Genomic DNA, 17,059 nt, shown 5'->3' on the forward strand with positions numbered 1-17,059 from the left:
GTCCTAGGATAAGCTTGATTGCAGCTGAGTGGGGAGACAGTTTCTGGGAGGGATGCCTGCAAAAAAAAAAAAAAGAGGGGCGCCTGGGTGGCTCAGTTGTTAAGCGTCTGCCTTCGGCTCAGGTCATGGTCCCAGGGTCCTGGGATCGAGCCCTTCATCGGGCTCCCTGCTCCGGGGGAAGCCTGCTTCTCCCTCTCCCACTCCCCCTGCTTGTGTTCCCTCTCACTGTGTCTCTCTCTGCCAAATAAGTAAATAAAATCTTAAAAAAAAAAAAAAAAAAGGAGAGAGAGGGGCGCCTGGGTGGCTCAGTCATTAAGCATCTGCCTTTGGCTCAGTCATGATCCCAGGGTCCTGGGATCCAGCCGCATAGGGCTCCCTGCTCAGTGGAAAGCCTGCTTCTCCCTCTCCCACTCCCCTGCTTGTGTTCCTGCTCTCACTCTCTCTCTCTCTCTCTCTGTCAAATAAATAAAGTCTTAAAAAAAAGAAAAAAAGACTATAACACATTCTCTGTTGCACTTGGAATTCAATATTGATATTTTATGCTTGTATGTGTGTAAAATAGCCCTGGAAGGCACACAGGAAACTAAGTGTGGTTGCCTCCTAGGAGAGCTGGGTGACTTGGGGTCAGGACAGAAGGGACATTTGCTTTTCATGTTTCCCTGAAGATCCTTCTGTATCTTTTTCAATTTTCTAACATGGGTATTCATGGATTATTTTAAAAGGTATTTGCAGAGAATAGGATTGATAAGGATTTGTAAGCCCTTCTGGAACATTTGTGAGGAATTAGCCATAAGTACACAGAAAACCAGGTAAATGACAAGAAACAGGGCACGTGTGACCTCCTGCGTCCTACATGAAAAGGACACATATTCACAGGACACTTGCCAGCTCAGCAGTGAGCAGTATGCGGGACATGGTCACATCAGATCCCTGTCTGTTTAACCAAAAACCTCACCCAGCAGGAGGATGGAGACAACTCCATCTTCATCTTCTATGGCAGGAAGCCAGAGCACGAAGTGCAGATAAATTGAAAATCCAGCGCTGGCAGTAGTAATTGGAAATACGTCAAGGAATATCTGAACAACTGAAAGAGTTGAAAGTGGTCACGGTAGGTGCGCTTGGCTGGCTCAGTTGATTAAGCATCTGCCTCAGGTCATGACCCCGGGGTCCTGGGATGGAGTCCCACATCGGGCTCCCTGCTTAGCAGGGAGTCTGCTTCTCCCTCTGCCCCTCCCCACCTCTTGTGCTCTCTCTCAAATAAATAAATACAATCTTTAAAAAAAAAAAAGTGGTCATGGTTACTTCTGGGGATTTGCCTGAAGGACAGGAGAATTTTGTTGTTTTTACATAATAAGTCTTTATTTATTTTTTCAATTTTATTGAGATATAATTGACATCTCCAAATCTTTAAAAATACTTTTTTTTTTTTAAGATTTTATTTCTTTGACAGACAGAGACACAGCCAGAGAGGGAACACAAGCAGGGGGAGTGGGAGAGGGAGAAGCACGCTTCCCGCGGAGCAGGGAGCCCGATGCGGGACTCGATCCCAGGACCCTGGGACCCTGGGACCATTACCCGAGCCGAAGGCAGATGCTTAACGACTGAGCCACCCAGGTGCCCCTAAAAATACTTTTTAAAGTATTGGCTCCATGCCTACTGTGGGGCTTGAACTCAACCCTGAGATTGAGAGTTGCATGTTCTTCTGACTGAGCCAGCCAGGCGCCCCCGTAATAAGTCCAATTTTTTAAGGGGTGCCTTGCTGGCTCAGTCCATAGAGCATGCAGCTCTTGATCTCAGGGTTGTGAGTCTGAGCTCCGTGTTGGGTGTAGAGATTACTTAAAATTAAATCTTTAAAAAAATAAATAAAACTGATTTTTAAAATACAAGTACATATATCATTATGGTAAAAAAAAAAAATTGAAATTTATTTAGAAAGAAAGATCCACTGGCTACCTGATGGAGAGCATATGAGGATGAAAAGACCACGCCAGGAGTTCCGGCGAGAGGTGAGGTGGCTGAGTGAGGAATGCCGCAGGAAGGAAGCTGTCAGGGAAGGTGGGCCGTCAGGCTTGGGGTATGGAGAGTTTGAGGTGCCTAGGGCACAGGAAAGGGGCGCTCGAGGGGCTCCTGGGTGAGGCAGGAGGGTGTCAGGAGCGTCAGCTGAGAAGAGGAACCATACTGTATGAGGGAAGCTCTGAGAACAAAATTCCTCCCCTGACAGATGCCTCAAGCCCTGAGGAAATCTCTATCTTGCTTCTGGGAGTAAACTCAGAACTCCTGCCTCCTGCACCTGCCCCCCCCCGCCCCCCCGCCCCAGCGCCCCAATCTGATTTCCTCCCAGACTCTTCCTTCAGACAAAAGCTTCCCGGGCCAGAGGAGCTGAAGTTTGGGGAGGGGGTCAGGGTGGAGATTGCTCTCTCTTCGTGGCCCCTTTCTTTCTGTGTGGAGGTTGTCGGACCTAGTTGGTGATCCCCCCACCCCCCGCGGGGATCCCTTCCGGGCCTGGGAGACCCTCAATGTCCTTCCCTCCCAATAAACCCACACAGGAAGTAGGGAGCCTAGAGAGACCCAGGGAACGAACGTGGATGGGGGGTGAGTCCTGGCCCTCTGTGAGGTCCACCCTCTTGCACCTCTGACACCCCCAGCCCCTCTCTCCGAAACCGGCCTTGCCTGGCCTTGTGGGACAGCGCCTGCTCCTGGACCAGCCTCCCAGGCAGTTCCCAGCAGGCCAGGGTTAATCTTTAGCCAAACTCCGGGCTCTGGGGGCTCGCAGCCTCCTCACAGAGCTCCTGGCCTCCGTTAGACGCCGAGGAGCCCGGCTCCAGGGGCATCAGGCTCAGCGGCCCCAGGGCCCCATCCTGGGGCACAGGGACAGCTGGGATAGCGGAGCTGGGCCCTGCTCCGTCCTGGTGACCTCGTAGCTGGCCCGTTTGCCCACACTGTGGGTTTGGGTGGGGTAAGGAAAGATGTGGAAGAGCCCTGAGTGCCACACCAGTTTGTCCACACCAGCCCTGTCTCTCAGGACCCCTGGTGGAGGAGGGGTTGAGGCGGATGAGAAGGAGGAAGGCGGGGCCTCTTCTACTTCCCTCCACTCCTTCCTCCTACAAGGGTGTCCTCTCCCGCCCCCCCCCCCCCCCCCCCCCCCCCCCCCCCCTCCCCCCCCCCCCCCCCCCCCCCCCCCCCCCCCCCCGGCTCACAGCTGCTACACGTCCCACTCCGCCTCCCTGGCACTCAGGACCCCATTGCCCCTTTTATTACCCCAGTCCAACCCACAGGGTCAGCAAAGGGACCTCAGTTTCCAGAACAGGGTGGCCTGGGGCTTTTCTCAAAGATCCCCTTGGCTGGAGTGCTTTCACTCCCCCCCCACCCCGGGGGCTTCCAGAACCTTCTCAACCCCAGCCACCGCCCCGCCGCCGCCAGAGAGCCCCTTCGTGTTCACTGTCCACAGCAGCATCTTGCCAAGGCTACTTGGATGTTTTTCTACTTCCTATCCACCCACCTAGTCGGCTTGTTCATGCATTCATGCATTCATTCATTCAATACTTAAGAAGCGGGCCACTCCCTATGATCCTGTGAATGTAGGGATGAGCAAGACAGCAGTTTGTCTGCCCCCAGGGGTCTAGACTTGAGGGTGTCAGAGGCTGAACTCTGGGCACCAGGATGGGGCCCTGGGGCTGCTGAGCCTGATGCCCCTGGAGCCGGGCGACTCGGGGTCTAATGGAGGCCAGGAGCTCTGTGAGGAGGCTGCGAGCACCCTGAGGCAGGGCCTGGGTGCTACTCCGTCCCACCCTGCCTACCCCCGCATCGCTGGGCAAGAGCTCACCATAAGCAAGTTCAAGGGAACCAGGATGCCCTCTGGGGTGAAGACAGGGGCTCAGTGCCCAGAGTGAGGCATGAAGGGGGGCAGGGTGGCCTGGGTGGGAACAGGCAGCTGACAGAGCGGTGGTGGCTGGGCCAGGAGCAGAGAAGACTGGGCAGCGTCTGGGCCTCAGCTCCATTCCCTGGGCAAACAGCGGCTGGGAGGGCCTGGGCAGTCCCCCAGGGGGCCTGGGCGGGGTGGGGGTGTAGGCATGAAGCCTGCCCTCCCTACTTCCTGGAGCTCTTGCTTTTGGGGGAGCTCAGCTTCCTTCAAAGGGAAAGAGGGTCTGGACTCACAACAGCCTCAGGCAGGGTGATGGGCTGGGCTAGCAGTCTGGTGAGGAGGTGGGGGCAGCAGTGAGACCTCAGGCCCTGTCGCTCCCCCTGGTTAATGTGCACCTGCCTCACCCCGCCCTGCCACTCGGGTTGGTTGGCTTCTGGGGGGCAGTGCCCTCCAGGGGGTCCCTGCCTGCTCCTGACACACAGGGCAAGTCCAGGCCCCAGCACCTCTATGGTGGCTCTGACCCTATGGTGTCCGACCTGACCTGGGAGCCACAGACTGAGACAGACACCTGGGCCTCAGGAGGAAGGTGACTCCCCCTCCCCCAGGGCTGCCATACAGATGCTGGGTGGCCTCACAGTGTCCTCTCCCTTACCCCAGGGTCCTCCGCTCCGTTGTTACCTGTGTTTTCCTCCTCATCACACAAGACTGTGTCAGCAGGACCTGGGGCCACTCGGCCACCCCATTGTTAATGCAGCCCTCCCTGCCACATCACCACCCCCGACAGGCCCAGGCCTGCCCCATGTGGCCAGCCCACTGCCCCCTGCCAGGAGTCCAAATACACCTGTTTACCTTTGGGCCTCAGCCCCAGATGGAAGTGCACCTGACTCCTGCCCACCTCTCCCCCAACCCTCACCTTCCTTCCTGCCAGCCCTCCAGAGCTCACCCCCTTTCTGCAAGTGTGGGTGCTGGGGTGGGGGTGGGGTAGAGAGCCAACCCTGCCCTCAGCTCTGCAGGGGGCCTGGTCTGTTTGCTCCAGGTCAGCGGCAGGGAGTGGGGCTCGGGGAATCCCAGGGTTCTCCAGACACTGAGAGTCACTGGAGTGTGTGTGTGTGTGTGTGTGTGTGTGTGGCCTGTCCTGTGGAACAGGATGTGCAGAGGCAGGGAGTGGAGGGCTCCCAAGGTCTGAGCTCCTGCCCATCCCCCATCACAGTCCCTGCTGGGGGACACCTTAGGGGAGGAGGGCGGAAAAGGTGGCATGTCAGGAGACAGAAGGCTGGCTCTTTGCTTTGGGAAGGCGCTGTCCCCACACTCAAGCATGAAGTGGTTTCAGGGGCTTCTCACCTCAAAGGTGGGGATCAGAGGACACGAGGAGCCTGCTTGGAGAGCTTCGGTCCGGGGTGCAAAGCCACAAAGAGAACGGACCACTGAGTACAACGTGGGAGGCTGGGGGTGGGGCAGTCTGCAAAATCTGAACAGGGATCTGCGGTTAGAGGGATCACGCGCATCTGCGTCAGTGTCCCCGCTCCGCGGTGGTGCTAGGCTTACGGGGGAGTGTCCTTGTTCTACGGAAATAGGCGCTAAAGTATTTAGTGCTAACAGGCGTCAGGTCTGCAACTTACTGGAAAATGGTGTGAAATCTATTTAGATTGGGATTACACTGAATTTATAAATAAATAAATATGAGGTAAACGAACACCTTTGTTTAAAAAACCACCCAGCCAAGGGCCAGGGCAGGGATGGATCGGAGGGATAAGCAGGTGCATGCTTTCTTCCCACTCCCTGATGCTGCGGGCTGAAAAGTGTGTGTGTGTGTGTGTGTGTGTGTGTGTGTGTGTGTGTGTGTGTGTGAAGCCCCGGGGCCCAGCCCCTTCAGAGCCGCCTCCCCGCTTTCGCTACACGTCGGAAGCACCTGGGGACCCTTAAAAATGCTCATGCCCGGGCCCCACCCCACCTGTCAATCTAGGGTGTACCCCCTTTGGTCAGGGCTGGAGGCTGACCCTGGGGAGCCCCTGGAGAAGGCCTCTACTGGGGACTGTGGAGAGGAAGCTGGTGGGTGGTGGGGAGAGGGAGGGAGCTTGGGGAGCGAAGAGAGTCTCAGCGGAGGGCAAACCTCCTCAGCCTGCTGTGGGGCGGGGGTGGCCTGGCTTTGGGCTCAGTAAGGCCCCAACCTCGCTGGCTGGCCCTGCAGTGTGCGCGCTTCTCCTGAAATATTTGGAATAATTAGCAAATGAAAGCAGCAAGTTAGCACTGGGAATGCCAGGTTGGCCAAGCGCCAGACTTGAGAGAAGGGAAAGAAAGGGGGTTCGGGAGAAAAGGGTCCGTGGAGGCTGGGCAGGATTGTGCGAAACAGGGCCCGTTTGTGCCGTGTGTGTGGGAGGGGGCTGGGTGGAGAGGTGGGCTCCAGACAAAGCTGGGGTGATGGGAGGGAAAGGTGCTGCTGGGTGTCACCCCCACACACATTTCCTGTGCCTCGGTTTCCCCCTCAGGACTCTGGTAGGCGGGTCCCTCACAGAGCGCACGGTGTGAGCGAGTGGGGAAGCAGGGTCTGGGCACCTTGACTTCCCTGGTGGTTTTCTCCTCCTCCTCCTCCAGCCTGCATTGGGCCCGGGAGGGAAGGCGCCAGGCTTGGTGAGCACGCGCCAGGCTGGGGCCCTCTGGCCTCACACCCTGTCCCTCCAGGAGAGGACCGAGGGAGGGTGGTGCTGGAGACAGGCCCGGGCCGGGACCGAAGACTCAGGCAGGCGAGCCCGGGCAGGCCCTGGCGGTCAGAGACACGTGAGCTGAGCCCTGGGCGTGCTCGGCCCCTGTGAGTCCCCAGGACCAGGGAGGGGGCTGCGTCTTCTTTGTCGCCCACTTCCCGGGGCTGAGGGTGCCATTCTCCCCATTGTGCAGATGGAGGTGCTGAGGCCCCAGGCTGGAGGGGACCCCTGGGGGCTGCCTTTCAGCCCCTTTCTCCCTGGGGACACCGAAGTCATGGGGAGTTCATCAGGGGACACTCTTGAGGCCTTCGGTGCTCCCCATCTTCCTCCCAGCCATTCCCCCTCCGGCGGTGAAGAGAAAGACCCCCTCCTCCCAAACTGGCCCTAAAGTTGCAAGCAGGTCCATTTTCAGATTTTTAAACATTTTATTTTTAAAAATTTTTTTATTGTAAATAACTTTCCATGAAAAAGGTTAAATTGCCCCATAGGGCAGGAGGGTGGATGTGGGACACAGACGGAGGGGCTCCGGGTAGAGTGAGACACTCCCCCCCAGCAAGTACAGGCAGGGATGTGGGCGATCCCAGCCTTCCTGGTCCCAGAGGTTCTAGCAAGCTCTGCACCTCTCCCTGTTAAGCCTATCGCTATACTCACTACATTAGTCTGTCTGTCCTCCTCCCCACTGCAGCTCAGATGCCCCTGCCCCCAGCCCCCCAGAACCCCAACTCCCCGCCGCGCTCTGCCTCAGGTCCGGCTGAAAGATGAGGGATTTACACTCCCTTTCCACCCCTAGGGATGGGGCCAGGAGAAGACCCCAGAGGCCTTACAAAACCTCCTCGCCCACCAGGCTCCCCGACCTCATTCTGTCTCTGCCCTCCGCCCCCCCCCCCCCCAGCCCCACTCCTCCCCCACCCCTCCCCAGCCCCAGGGAGGCTTTGCCCGGAGAGGCCTCCAGGGGGTTAATTTGCTGTCACCTAATTAGCATTTGTTGTACCTGGGACCTTTCTCTGGATAGAGACCTGGGGAGGACAGCGGGAGAGGGAGAGGCGTGGAAGCTGAGGTGCCCTGGGGCGGGCCCTGTACTGTCGCTCCCCAGCTTGGCCAGGGCCCCTCCGGGTGCAGCTCCCACAGTGCAGGGCCCTGAGCCCGTCCCGGGGCTGGCGAGAGGAGGATCAATGAAACACTGTGTGTATTGGGGGGGGGCGGTGCTGGGGAGGCAGCAGTTCTGGACCTGGGCCCCCCCCTCCCCTGTTCTCAGCCTCCTGGGCCGGAATCTGAGGGCAGCCCGGGCTGGGGGCCGTGCGGCCTCATGGGGCCAGCCTCGGGAGACCCGGCCCAGCCCCTGCCTGGGCGGTAGGGTGTCCAGGGGCCTGTGCTGGGGGGCAGTCTGGGCCCTGACTTGGCCACTGTCCGGAGGTGGGGCGGGGCCCGGCCTCTTACAAGAAGGCGCCCACGCTGGCCCAGTCCTGCAGGTCGGCGGCCAGGGTGGCGTCCCCGGCCTCGAAGAGGGGCTCCGGGGGCAGGCAGCCACTGCCGCTCTCGTCCCAGGGGTGCTGTAGGAAGGACGTGGCCAGGAAGGTCTCGTCGAAGTCCAGGCTGTCGGCGGCCTGCTCCCCCGGAGGCCCCCAGGTAGCGGGGCAGTCGATGTGGTGGCCGTGGACGGTGAGGTCCACGTCCCCGTGCGAGGCGGGGCTCAGCGGCGGGCTCAGCTCCAGGGCCTCCAGCGCGCCCAGCTCGCCGCCCAGAGTGCCGGCCTCGAAGATGGCCTCCCAGTCAAAGTTGCCTTTGAGGGGCTCCAGCTCGCCCTGCTCCTCCTGGGTCAGCAGCAGGGTGCTGGGGGCCCGCGGGACCTTGGCCACCCGTTTGGGCAGCGGCTGTTTGCGCTTATGGCCGAGCCTGCCCTCGCCCGCAGCCCAGCCCGCCTCCCCGGTGGCCTCCTCGAACTCCCGCAGCAGCTGCTGGGCCTCGGTGTTCACGGTCAGCGGCCCGGCCCACGGGGCGGTGCTGGGCTCCTGCGAGGCCTGGCGGGCGAAGGCCGGGTGGATGTGCACCGGGGGCAGCCGCCGCTTCTTGAAGGCCCCGCTCAGCAGCCGCTCGGCGTACTGGGGGTCGATGCGCCAGAAGCCCCCCTTGCCCGGCTCGTCCTTCTCCCGAGGCACTTTGATGAAGCACTTGTTCAGGGACAGGTTGTGGCGGATGGAATTCTGGGCACGGGGGAGAGGAGAGAAAGAGGTGGGCTGGGTGAGTGGGAAGGGCCAGCGACGGGCGGCAACGAGAGCTCCTGCCCGCACGGGAGGAGGGACGGCCGCACTGCTCTGACCAGCGGCTCTGGGACACCAGCCACTGGGCACCGGGAGCCAGGAGTGCTGTCGGGAGCTTTTGTTCCCTGTTGCCAGGATATGTGCCTGCTCAGTCATCCGAGCCCTGAGCCGCAGGGTGGCTCGCAGTGCCACCCCGGCCTGCCCTCCCTCCCTTACCCCACCGCTTGCGGCCTCGGGCCAAAGGCCTCAGCTCCCCCAGGGCCTGGACAGCCATCTCACTCCGCCTGGGCCTGGCTGGCCCTCTCTGTTTGTGGAGTGGGTGGGTGGAGGCAGGGGTGGGGGGAGCCGGGCTAGCCAGGGTGTGAGGGTGTGTGCTCTGAGCGCGTAGGGATGAAGTGTGGGGGGATCTGAGGACTTTGCTCGTTTGTTGAGCCGGCTGCTGGCCTGGGCCCTCACCCCCACGGCCCGCTCCTCCCACCCAGGCTATGGAGGCCTCAGTTGATTATTACCCAGCCTAGAGCACAGGGCTCATTCCTGAGGCCCATTTCCTGCAGCCTGAGCTTCACAGGTTTCGGGGAGGGTGGGGGCTGGGGGTCTCTCTGCTTTCTCACTGAGGGTACAAATGGCACTTGCGCCAGAGTCAGGGCCCACGCAAATATGGAAGAGTTTGGGACTGTGCTTCTCCAGCCTGCTCCCTGTGGGTATCCCCAGGGAAAAGTCTGGATGTTCTGGGGCCTCTGTCCCTAAGTAGCCCCTGATCCTGATGATGGCAGACTCGTGTCTGCCTGGCCTTGTCAAATCACCATCCTGCCTTGTTCATTCCTAGGTGCATTGTCTTGTCCAAACCATGCTGGGGGACAGGGGTTTAGGGCCCAGAAGGCAGGGTGGGTGGGTGGGTCGTGCCCCCTGGCAAGGCTGGGATGTTTACATGGAGGCTTGGGCCCCTTGGCTGCTCTGTGCCAGGTTCCGGAGACTTGGAACGCGAAGCCAGTGCGGGAGGGAGAGCCCCTGTGGAAAGCACCTGGCTCAGGTAATTGTCCCCCCAGGGAGGCTGACTGAGAAGAGCGGGGAAGACAGCAGGCAGGAAACAGGGGAGGAGTTGGGGTGAGGGGCTGGGGCAGCAGCTTTACTTTAGGAAGACCCCATAGCCCTACTGGGACGCAGCTGGCCTTCACACCCCATTGCCCTCCCCCAGCCAACTGAAACAACACAGGATGCAGAGCCTGGCAGGGGCGATGCTCCAGCATCCGATTCTGAGTCTGGCCTTGACAAGTGTCCTTTGGCAGGGCGGTGTCTAGGAATTCTAGGACTTGGGACAAAAATGTGTCCCTTAGTCCATCATCCTCTCTTAGGGGACCATGTCCACACACAGTCTGACCCTGGTCTCTGAGCTGGGTCTACTGGATGAGTGACAGGTGCTTTCCCCAGGAATTTCGGGGTCTGCCCCCTTTCTAAAGCCCTTTAAACATCCTCCCTCCTCCCTCTCTGAAGTCAAAGGAGGGGCAATTCCAAGCACTAGGCTCCCTTGAGGTCCTTCCTCGATGGCCTTCCTCCCCTGGAGCCCTGGCTGCACCGAGCCTACTTGGCTTGCGGACCTGGGGACCTTAGTCCAGTCTGCCCTGGCGTGGGGAGGGAGGAGGAGAGCGGGGAGGGAGCGGCCGCCACCCGCGCCTCCCCTACCTGCCAGGTGGGATCAGCGTGGCGGAAGTAGCAGAAGTTGTCCGTGATCCACTTGTAGATGGCGGACAGGGTGATCTTGGTGGCCTTACTGGCCTGCATGGCCATGCAGATGAGCGTGGCGTAAGAGTAAGGCGGCTTCACATTCGGGTTGGTGGCGTAGTCCACGTCGTCGGGGGGCGGGGCCTGCAACCCCGGGGGCGCGCTCCGCGACGTGCACGACGACGTGGGCTTACCCGGAGTGTGCGGCTGCCCCAGGCAGGCGGGATCGGCCGCCAGGGGGGACCCCGGAGCGGCCGAGCCCGGCACCTGGTGGTAGCCGTGGGGGTCGGTGCCCCCCGGCGGCAGGGCGGGGGCCTTGGCGTTGAGAATGGAGAATTCCTGCAGCCACTGCAGGCTGGTCAGGCTGTCATCCAGGGCGTCGGGCTCCTCCAGGCCGCCCTCCGGCCCGGCCTCCTCCGCCGCCCCTGCACCCGAGAGGCGTAGCCAGCTCTCCGCCATGTCTGCGGGGACTCTCCGAGGGGGCGGTCAACATCCACGGGCTGAGCCGGGGGGTAGCCCGCAGCGCTCCCTAGCCCGCTGACTCCCGCGGCTCTGGTTACAGGGCCTCCCGGACGCGCGCTTCCATCCCGCGACCACGGGGTCGCCTCCTCCGAATATGAATGTGGTACCTGCTGGGGAGGACCACAGCGGGAGCTGAGCACTTCCCCCTCGCCCCCGAGGGGAGAGTGTGTGCGAGGGGGAGGCTCCTCTAAAATCGTCCCCGTTGCTGGCGAGGATCTTTTCTGGCCGAGGTCTGGGAAACAGAAGCTGTGCCCGGGGGTCCGACCCCCACTGGGTCCGTCTCTCTTTTCCTCTCCAAGGTTTTAGAAGCGACTTTATTAGCCAAAGGAGGAAGGAGGGTAGGGGCCTCTGAGGCTATCACCTTCTCCCCAAGAGCGGGAAATCACCCCCCCCCGCAACAAGTGGAAATGGGGCGAGGGAACCCAGGAGGGCAGTATCACCGGGAGGGAGACGGGGAGGTCGTCTGATCTTTGAAAAGAGATATTAGGATGGGGGATAACGGGGAAGGAAGGAAACAGGATAGGAGTTATGGGGGGGGGGCGAGAAGTAAGTGTCCCCCAAACTCAGATGTCATTCCCGGGTCCACCACTTCCGTCGAGGACGGATGGGAGAGCGGGCTGGTACCGACACCCTCCCTTCCCGCGGCCGCAGCCGTCTCAGTCCCTTACCTGGCTCAGAGAGCAGCCCGGGCCAAAAGAAGGTTCTGGAAGAAGTTCCTCCCACCCCCTGCGGCTCTCTGTCCCCAGCTCGACGGCCCCGCCAGCGCTTCTTGTCGCCCCCCCGCCCGACGGCGCCTCTCTGAGCGCCGGTGGCCCCCGGACCGGCATTAAGTAGCCGCTGCAAAGGCTTCTTCTGCTGCCATGGCGACGCCCCGCCCCCATAAACAGCTTCCGCTGCTGCTATTGGTCAGCACGTTTCCAAGGAGACCGCGGGCCCTAGCCACTCTCTCTGGCGGTAACTCTCCTGGAACTCCCTCCTTCTGCCGCCCTCTCCCGCGCCACCCAGCCCCCTACCCGCCACCGCGTCCCCGCTCCGCGCATTCCCGCTCGAGGGCCCCGCGCAGGGCTCGGAGAAGCGCGCGGTCCCGCCCGAGGCCCCGGGCACGCCGGGGAGCCGTTCGCCCCGGCCGCCGCTCTCCTGCCCTCGCTCCCTTCCGGTCCCGGCTGCTCCGGGGCGTTGGCGGCTCCGCGGGGGCCCAGGCTGGGAGCGGGCTCGGGCACCGTGTGCTTGGGGTTTCCTTTCCTCTCTTCTGGGCTCACGTTTCTGTGCCCTCTCCCACCCTCCCCACCCCGAGCGTCGTCTCGGTGCCCGCAGGCAGGTCCGACTCTCCGATGCCACCTGCCGCTCAGGTCCCGGCTGCACCGATCCCAGACGCCCCGCGGCGGGTAGGGTTTCCCGGTAAGCGGCTCCCTCCCCTCCCCTGTACTCTGCAAGGTTCCCGGAAGCTGACCTTCCAGAGGCTTCTGCGGAGGGGCTCTCCCTCCTTTTCAGATAGCTGAGGAAACGGAGCCGGTGAGTGAAACTCAAGAGAAGCCACGACTCGCTGAATTCTCCTCGCAGGGTCATTTGCCCCGTTAGTGTCACCAACTTTTAAGTGGCAGGGACTAGGGGTGGGGGGACACCAGGGGCTTCCTCGTCCCTTCCCCTGGCCTCCCTCCTCCCACCAGCTTTCCTGCTCTTCAATTATTGAGGAGCTGCAGTGGTGGAAGTTCTCCGGTTTAAGGGTGAGGGTGGGGTGCGGGCTCCTTACTCAGGCCTCTGCCCAGAAGCAGGAGGGCAGGGGTGGGAAGCCTGTGCCCACAGGGTGGCACATCAGTGTCCACCTCCTACCCCGGAGCGTGTCTTTCCCTACCCCATGCCCTCTCCCACTCCTCCACTTCTAGATTCTCTTGAGTAAAAATATTTGAGCACTGGACAAAGTCAGAGACTTTCACAAATAAGCCAAGGGCACAATTAACAGCTCTCCTTCCCTTGTAAACAGTTTTATTCGTTTTTAAGAATCATGCAGCAATCCATAAATATTGCATCCTTGACGTCCCCACTGTAGTGTGACCATGAGTGTACCCATGAGTGGGAGGGGGTACACGGATGGTACCAACAGTCCACACACACACACCTGCACACACCAGGTGTGCAGGTCCTAAAGCGAAGTGATCAACCAGCATGCCAAGATCAGGCGGGCAGGACACGAACTCTCCCCAGGTGAGACAGCTCGAAGTGTGTGGGTCTGTGCCCAGGAGATGCCCCAGAGTTTATGTGGGCATAAACTCTGGTGTGTGGAACTGGGTGAGGAAGGGAAAAAGGCTCTGGATCACCACACCACCTGGAGGCCACGGGAGAGCTCAGACCTCTGGCGGGAGTTGGCGGGAGAAGCCACAGGCCTCCAGACAGTCTGTGCCCTCAGGTGAAGAGCCAGGCCCCATCCCATTCTCTCTGGGTCAATTGCTCAGAACATGACTGTCTCCGGATGATGGACTGGGGCAGTAGGGTTGGCAGCTGCCCTGTTCCCTGATCAGGCTGACTAAAGAGCAGCTCCTTTGGATGGGGTATTTCTGCTTGCCTAAGAGCCAAATAAGAACAAAGAGGGGAGATGGGGAGGGGAAGAGAGAGAGAGAGAGAGAGATGGAAAGCTCGGTCTGAGAAACAGGGGTGAAAGGGCCATTTCTAACCCAGGCATGTCTTGATTATGGAACCAAGGCCTTGAAGAATCTTTGTGAGCCTCTTGCTGGGGGGAGGACCCAGTATGTGCTTCGAGGAAGGACACAGGCTGGTCCTCCTCAGAAGAGGGTGATAATGGTTTCCCCTCAGGGTTCCTGGCCACTGTGGCTACTGTTTACCTGCATCTCTTTCATCTCGGGTAACACCACACTGTGAATCCGAGGCTGTGTGCCACCACCCCAGGCTAAGGGAAGCTCCCCATTCCCTGGGGCTTAAACTTCAAGGACATCAGGAAGTGGGGTTATTGCTCCAATGTCAAACACACAAGGGGCTGTAAGAATATTGGGGGAAAGAAAGGACAAGGAGTGGGGCCTGAAGCAGCAGAGTCCATGGCAGGCCCTCGGAGAGGGGGACATGGGGACTCAGGACAGAAGCTTCGATTCAGGCTTGGTTCATGTCATGTCTGTCAGGACAACAGGCCTTCCCCCAACCAGGGCAGGACCTAAGCCATAACCACAAGGCCTGACAGTGCAAAGAAGCTACACAGAAGGTGCGAAGGATTCCCTGGGCACTGGGCTCTCTTTGGGGTGTTGGAAACGGCCCTGAAAAAACTCTTTCAGGTAACGATTCCAAATATGAAGACAGGCCATCATGATGGGCAGAGCTTAAGGCTCCACGGCATCTCAGCCTCACAAATGGCTGTATGTGACCTTGCTTCCCTATTTCATGCTCCACTAAAAGACCACCTTTCCCCAAAGCCAGTGGACAACACATCTGTCCAAGAACTAGGTGGAACCCCTGGCAACACCAGTGTTGAGAGAGGAGGAGTAACTCCTCGCTGTTTCAGACTTTTGTCTACATGCCTTACACGGGGCTGAGGAGGGCTGGGGGGCACATGATTTGAACAGTATCTCTGAATCTCTAAAGAGCCTGGGGAAGGAGTACCTCCCCATCCCCCCCCCCCCGCCCCGCCAGGCTCAGCAGATCTGGAAGGCAGGGGAGAGAAACCCGTGGGGTGGGGAGGCTCCCCCATCAGCGCTAGCCCCAGCTCGGCAGCGTGCTCCTCCTCCTTTGGGACTCCTGGGCTCCAACTTGAGAATCACTGCTCAACCCCCTCCCTCTGCCTATTTCGTCAACTATTCACAAGAAGGGGTGGAGACAGGGATGATAGGTGTAAGAATGCCACCTGACGGGGTGCAGTGATGAAATGTGAGAATATAGGACAGCTAACAACACAGTGCCTGGCAGACAGAAGTGGCCAAAAATGTGTTTTTTGAGAAGTCACCTTAGGATGGTGTCCCAGGCCTTCATGAATGCACCTGACCATGAATAACCTTCTTAAGGGTAATCATGTAACTGGGGGATTCTCAGATTCAAGGCCTCCTTCCTAAGCAGACAGACACACGAGGCCCAGGACACTAGCTCTGTGACCAGAAGCAAGAACTGTTTTTTCAACCAACTTTTTGGTTGCCACCGTTTCTCATCCTTCAGAAAGGAGCTCCTAATGCTTTTTGAGGGAAACTTGGCTTAGAGTGCAAAATGGCTTTCCCTTCTCACAGGAGCCATCCCCCAACCCCACCCCAAAGTGGAGGGTTCAAATTGCTTATGATGTTCCAGAGACAAGAAAATGCCAGATGGGTGTTTGTAATGAAACTGCCAAAACTCCAGGTCCTCTTGGTACGCCCCCTAAGGAGAAAAAGATGAGAAACAACCAGCCTGTGGATCTCGGCTCCACCTGAAGATCAAGATAGGGTGGATACATTCCAGAGAGTCTCTGCAAAGGGTCCCATGAGCAGCAGTTCATTGAGAGGCTCCAGCCCACAAGGAGAGAGGAGGCTTCGAGTTCCTGCTGGTAGGGGAAGGGTCATGGTTATGGAGGAGACCGGGCTGGGAGCAGGAGCAGGTGGACCTCCACGTCCAGCTTTCGTCTGGATGCAGAGTCTTCATGGTCTCGCTGAGGATGCCCAGGAGGCCAGCAGTCCAGTGAGGCCAGGATGGAAGGTGGGGGCAGGAGGGAGCCCAGGTGCACGGGCTGGGGCTCTCAGACGGCCAAAGGACCCCACACACAGGGCCTGTCCTCGGGGTCCTCCAGGCTGCCGGATGATAAGCGCCGGCGCTGTGCGTTCCGACGACTGACAACGTTGTCATCGGCCTGCCAGGTGCCTGGAGTGGAGAGAAGGAAGGGAATAGAAGCCGATCTCTGGCCGGGTCCAGACGGCTTCTCCAGCGGGACAGCCCAGGAGTTCGGCACGGAGTCTAGCAGGATGCGTGTTATCTGAAACTCCCGTGCGTGTGCACGGGCCACAGCGAGGGAAAGAGAATTGGGTGCGGTGGGCACCTTAGGGGCAGGGGACTGCTCCTGTCCTACCGGGCTAAGTACAGTCATGGCCACTATGGAGACTATGGACGGAGAGGAACATGCAGGGTAGCTCTTGTTCTGTGAACTTGCCCTGCAATCCACTTCTGTGTCTGTTTAAGTTTGCCTGTATGTTATGGTGGACAGGACAAAGAAACCAGGTGTAGCTGAGGTTTCGCCAGGGCAGGAAGCAGTGGACGAGAGTGAGAAGAGCGTGTTAATGTGGGTCCGGTGTCAGTGTTTGCTGTGGGGGCTGGTAGCCCAGCAGGGTGCCAGGGACAGAAGGGCATGGGGGTGGGGAGCCGGGGTGATGTCTGCAGCACCCCTCTTGCACACCTCCTGCTGTGCATCCCCTCCTGCCCCTAGCAGCCCGCTGAGGTCACTGTCAACCCCGGGAGACACCAGCCCGAGAGCCCTGGGATCCCCCAGGCAGCACGCACTAAACTTCTCATCCTCCCCCAAATCTGTCGCCACTCCTGCCCGATCAGCACTGGCTGCTGGGGCCGGAAGCCCATCTTTGGCTGCCCTGTCCTTGGTGCTCTGGATTTAATCCATCCCTGCCTCCTGTTTGTCCACCTGTGGTCAGAAAACCCGGGCTTCACTCCTGGGTCCTGACTGCCTGGCTGCATGCTCCTGGGCAGCTCACTTCACTGGGAGCCTTGGTTCTCCCACCCATCAAATGGGGGCTGAGTGCTCTCCTCACAGGACTGACTCGTAGGGTGTGCTCAACAACCAGCCCCCACGCTTATCAGGCCACCCTCATTTCTCCCGGGGTCTCCCCTCAACTGTCTTCCTGGCCCAGACAGGCTCATCCAATCCAGTGCAGTGTGAACCACCCACCTCCCCCGAGACAGAGGCTCCGGGTGAAGACCTAACTCCATGGGGTCCCCCGGCCCTCCCTGCGGCCTTCCCCGCAGCCCTCCGGAGCTGCACCTCCACGTGGCCCGCCTTCATGAGGACCCCCAGCCCGGTGAGGCACGCTTGC

The 17,059-nt window shown here is 59.8% G+C and overlaps 2 protein-coding genes across 4 annotated transcripts in view; both read right to left on the minus strand.

Moving 5' to 3' along the window:
• Positions 1-7,533: 7,533 nt before the first annotated feature.
• On the minus strand, positions 7,534-11,825 carry FOXJ1 (forkhead box J1). Of its 2 annotated transcripts, none has more exons than XM_032429760.1 (3): positions 11,729-11,825; positions 10,500-11,167; positions 7,534-8,762 (listed from the first exon to the last, which is right to left on the minus strand). In XM_032429760.1, the coding sequence occupies exons 2-3, from the start codon at positions 10,995-10,997 to the stop codon at positions 7,995-7,997; spliced, it is 1,266 nt and encodes a 421-aa protein (XP_032285651.1). In that variant the 5' UTR covers positions 10,998-11,167; positions 11,729-11,825; the 3' UTR covers positions 7,534-7,994. The 2 variants fall into 2 exon arrangements, with proteins under 2 accessions (XP_032285651.1, XP_032285650.1); XM_032429759.1 differs by having other exon boundaries at positions 10,500-11,170.
• A 1,196-nt stretch (positions 11,826-13,021) lies between these two features.
• Positions 13,022-17,059, minus strand: part of RNF157 (ring finger protein 157) — a 79,114-nt gene continuing 75,076 nt past the window's right edge. The window contains exon 19 of one of the 2 annotated variants that reach the window (XM_032429376.1): positions 13,022-15,881. In XM_032429376.1, the coding sequence (XP_032285267.1) occupies positions 15,760-15,881 (122 nt within the window). In that variant the 3' untranslated portion in view covers positions 13,022-15,759. The remainder of the gene's footprint in view (positions 15,882-17,059) is intronic. The other variant, XM_032429377.1, reaches the window with a different exon arrangement.

This window comes from Phoca vitulina, unplaced genomic scaffold, assembly GCF_004348235.1.
Source record: "Phoca vitulina isolate PV1807 unplaced genomic scaffold, GSC_HSeal_1.0 scaffold41, whole genome shotgun sequence".
NCBI lineage: Eukaryota > Metazoa > Chordata > Mammalia > Carnivora > Phocidae > Phoca > Phoca vitulina.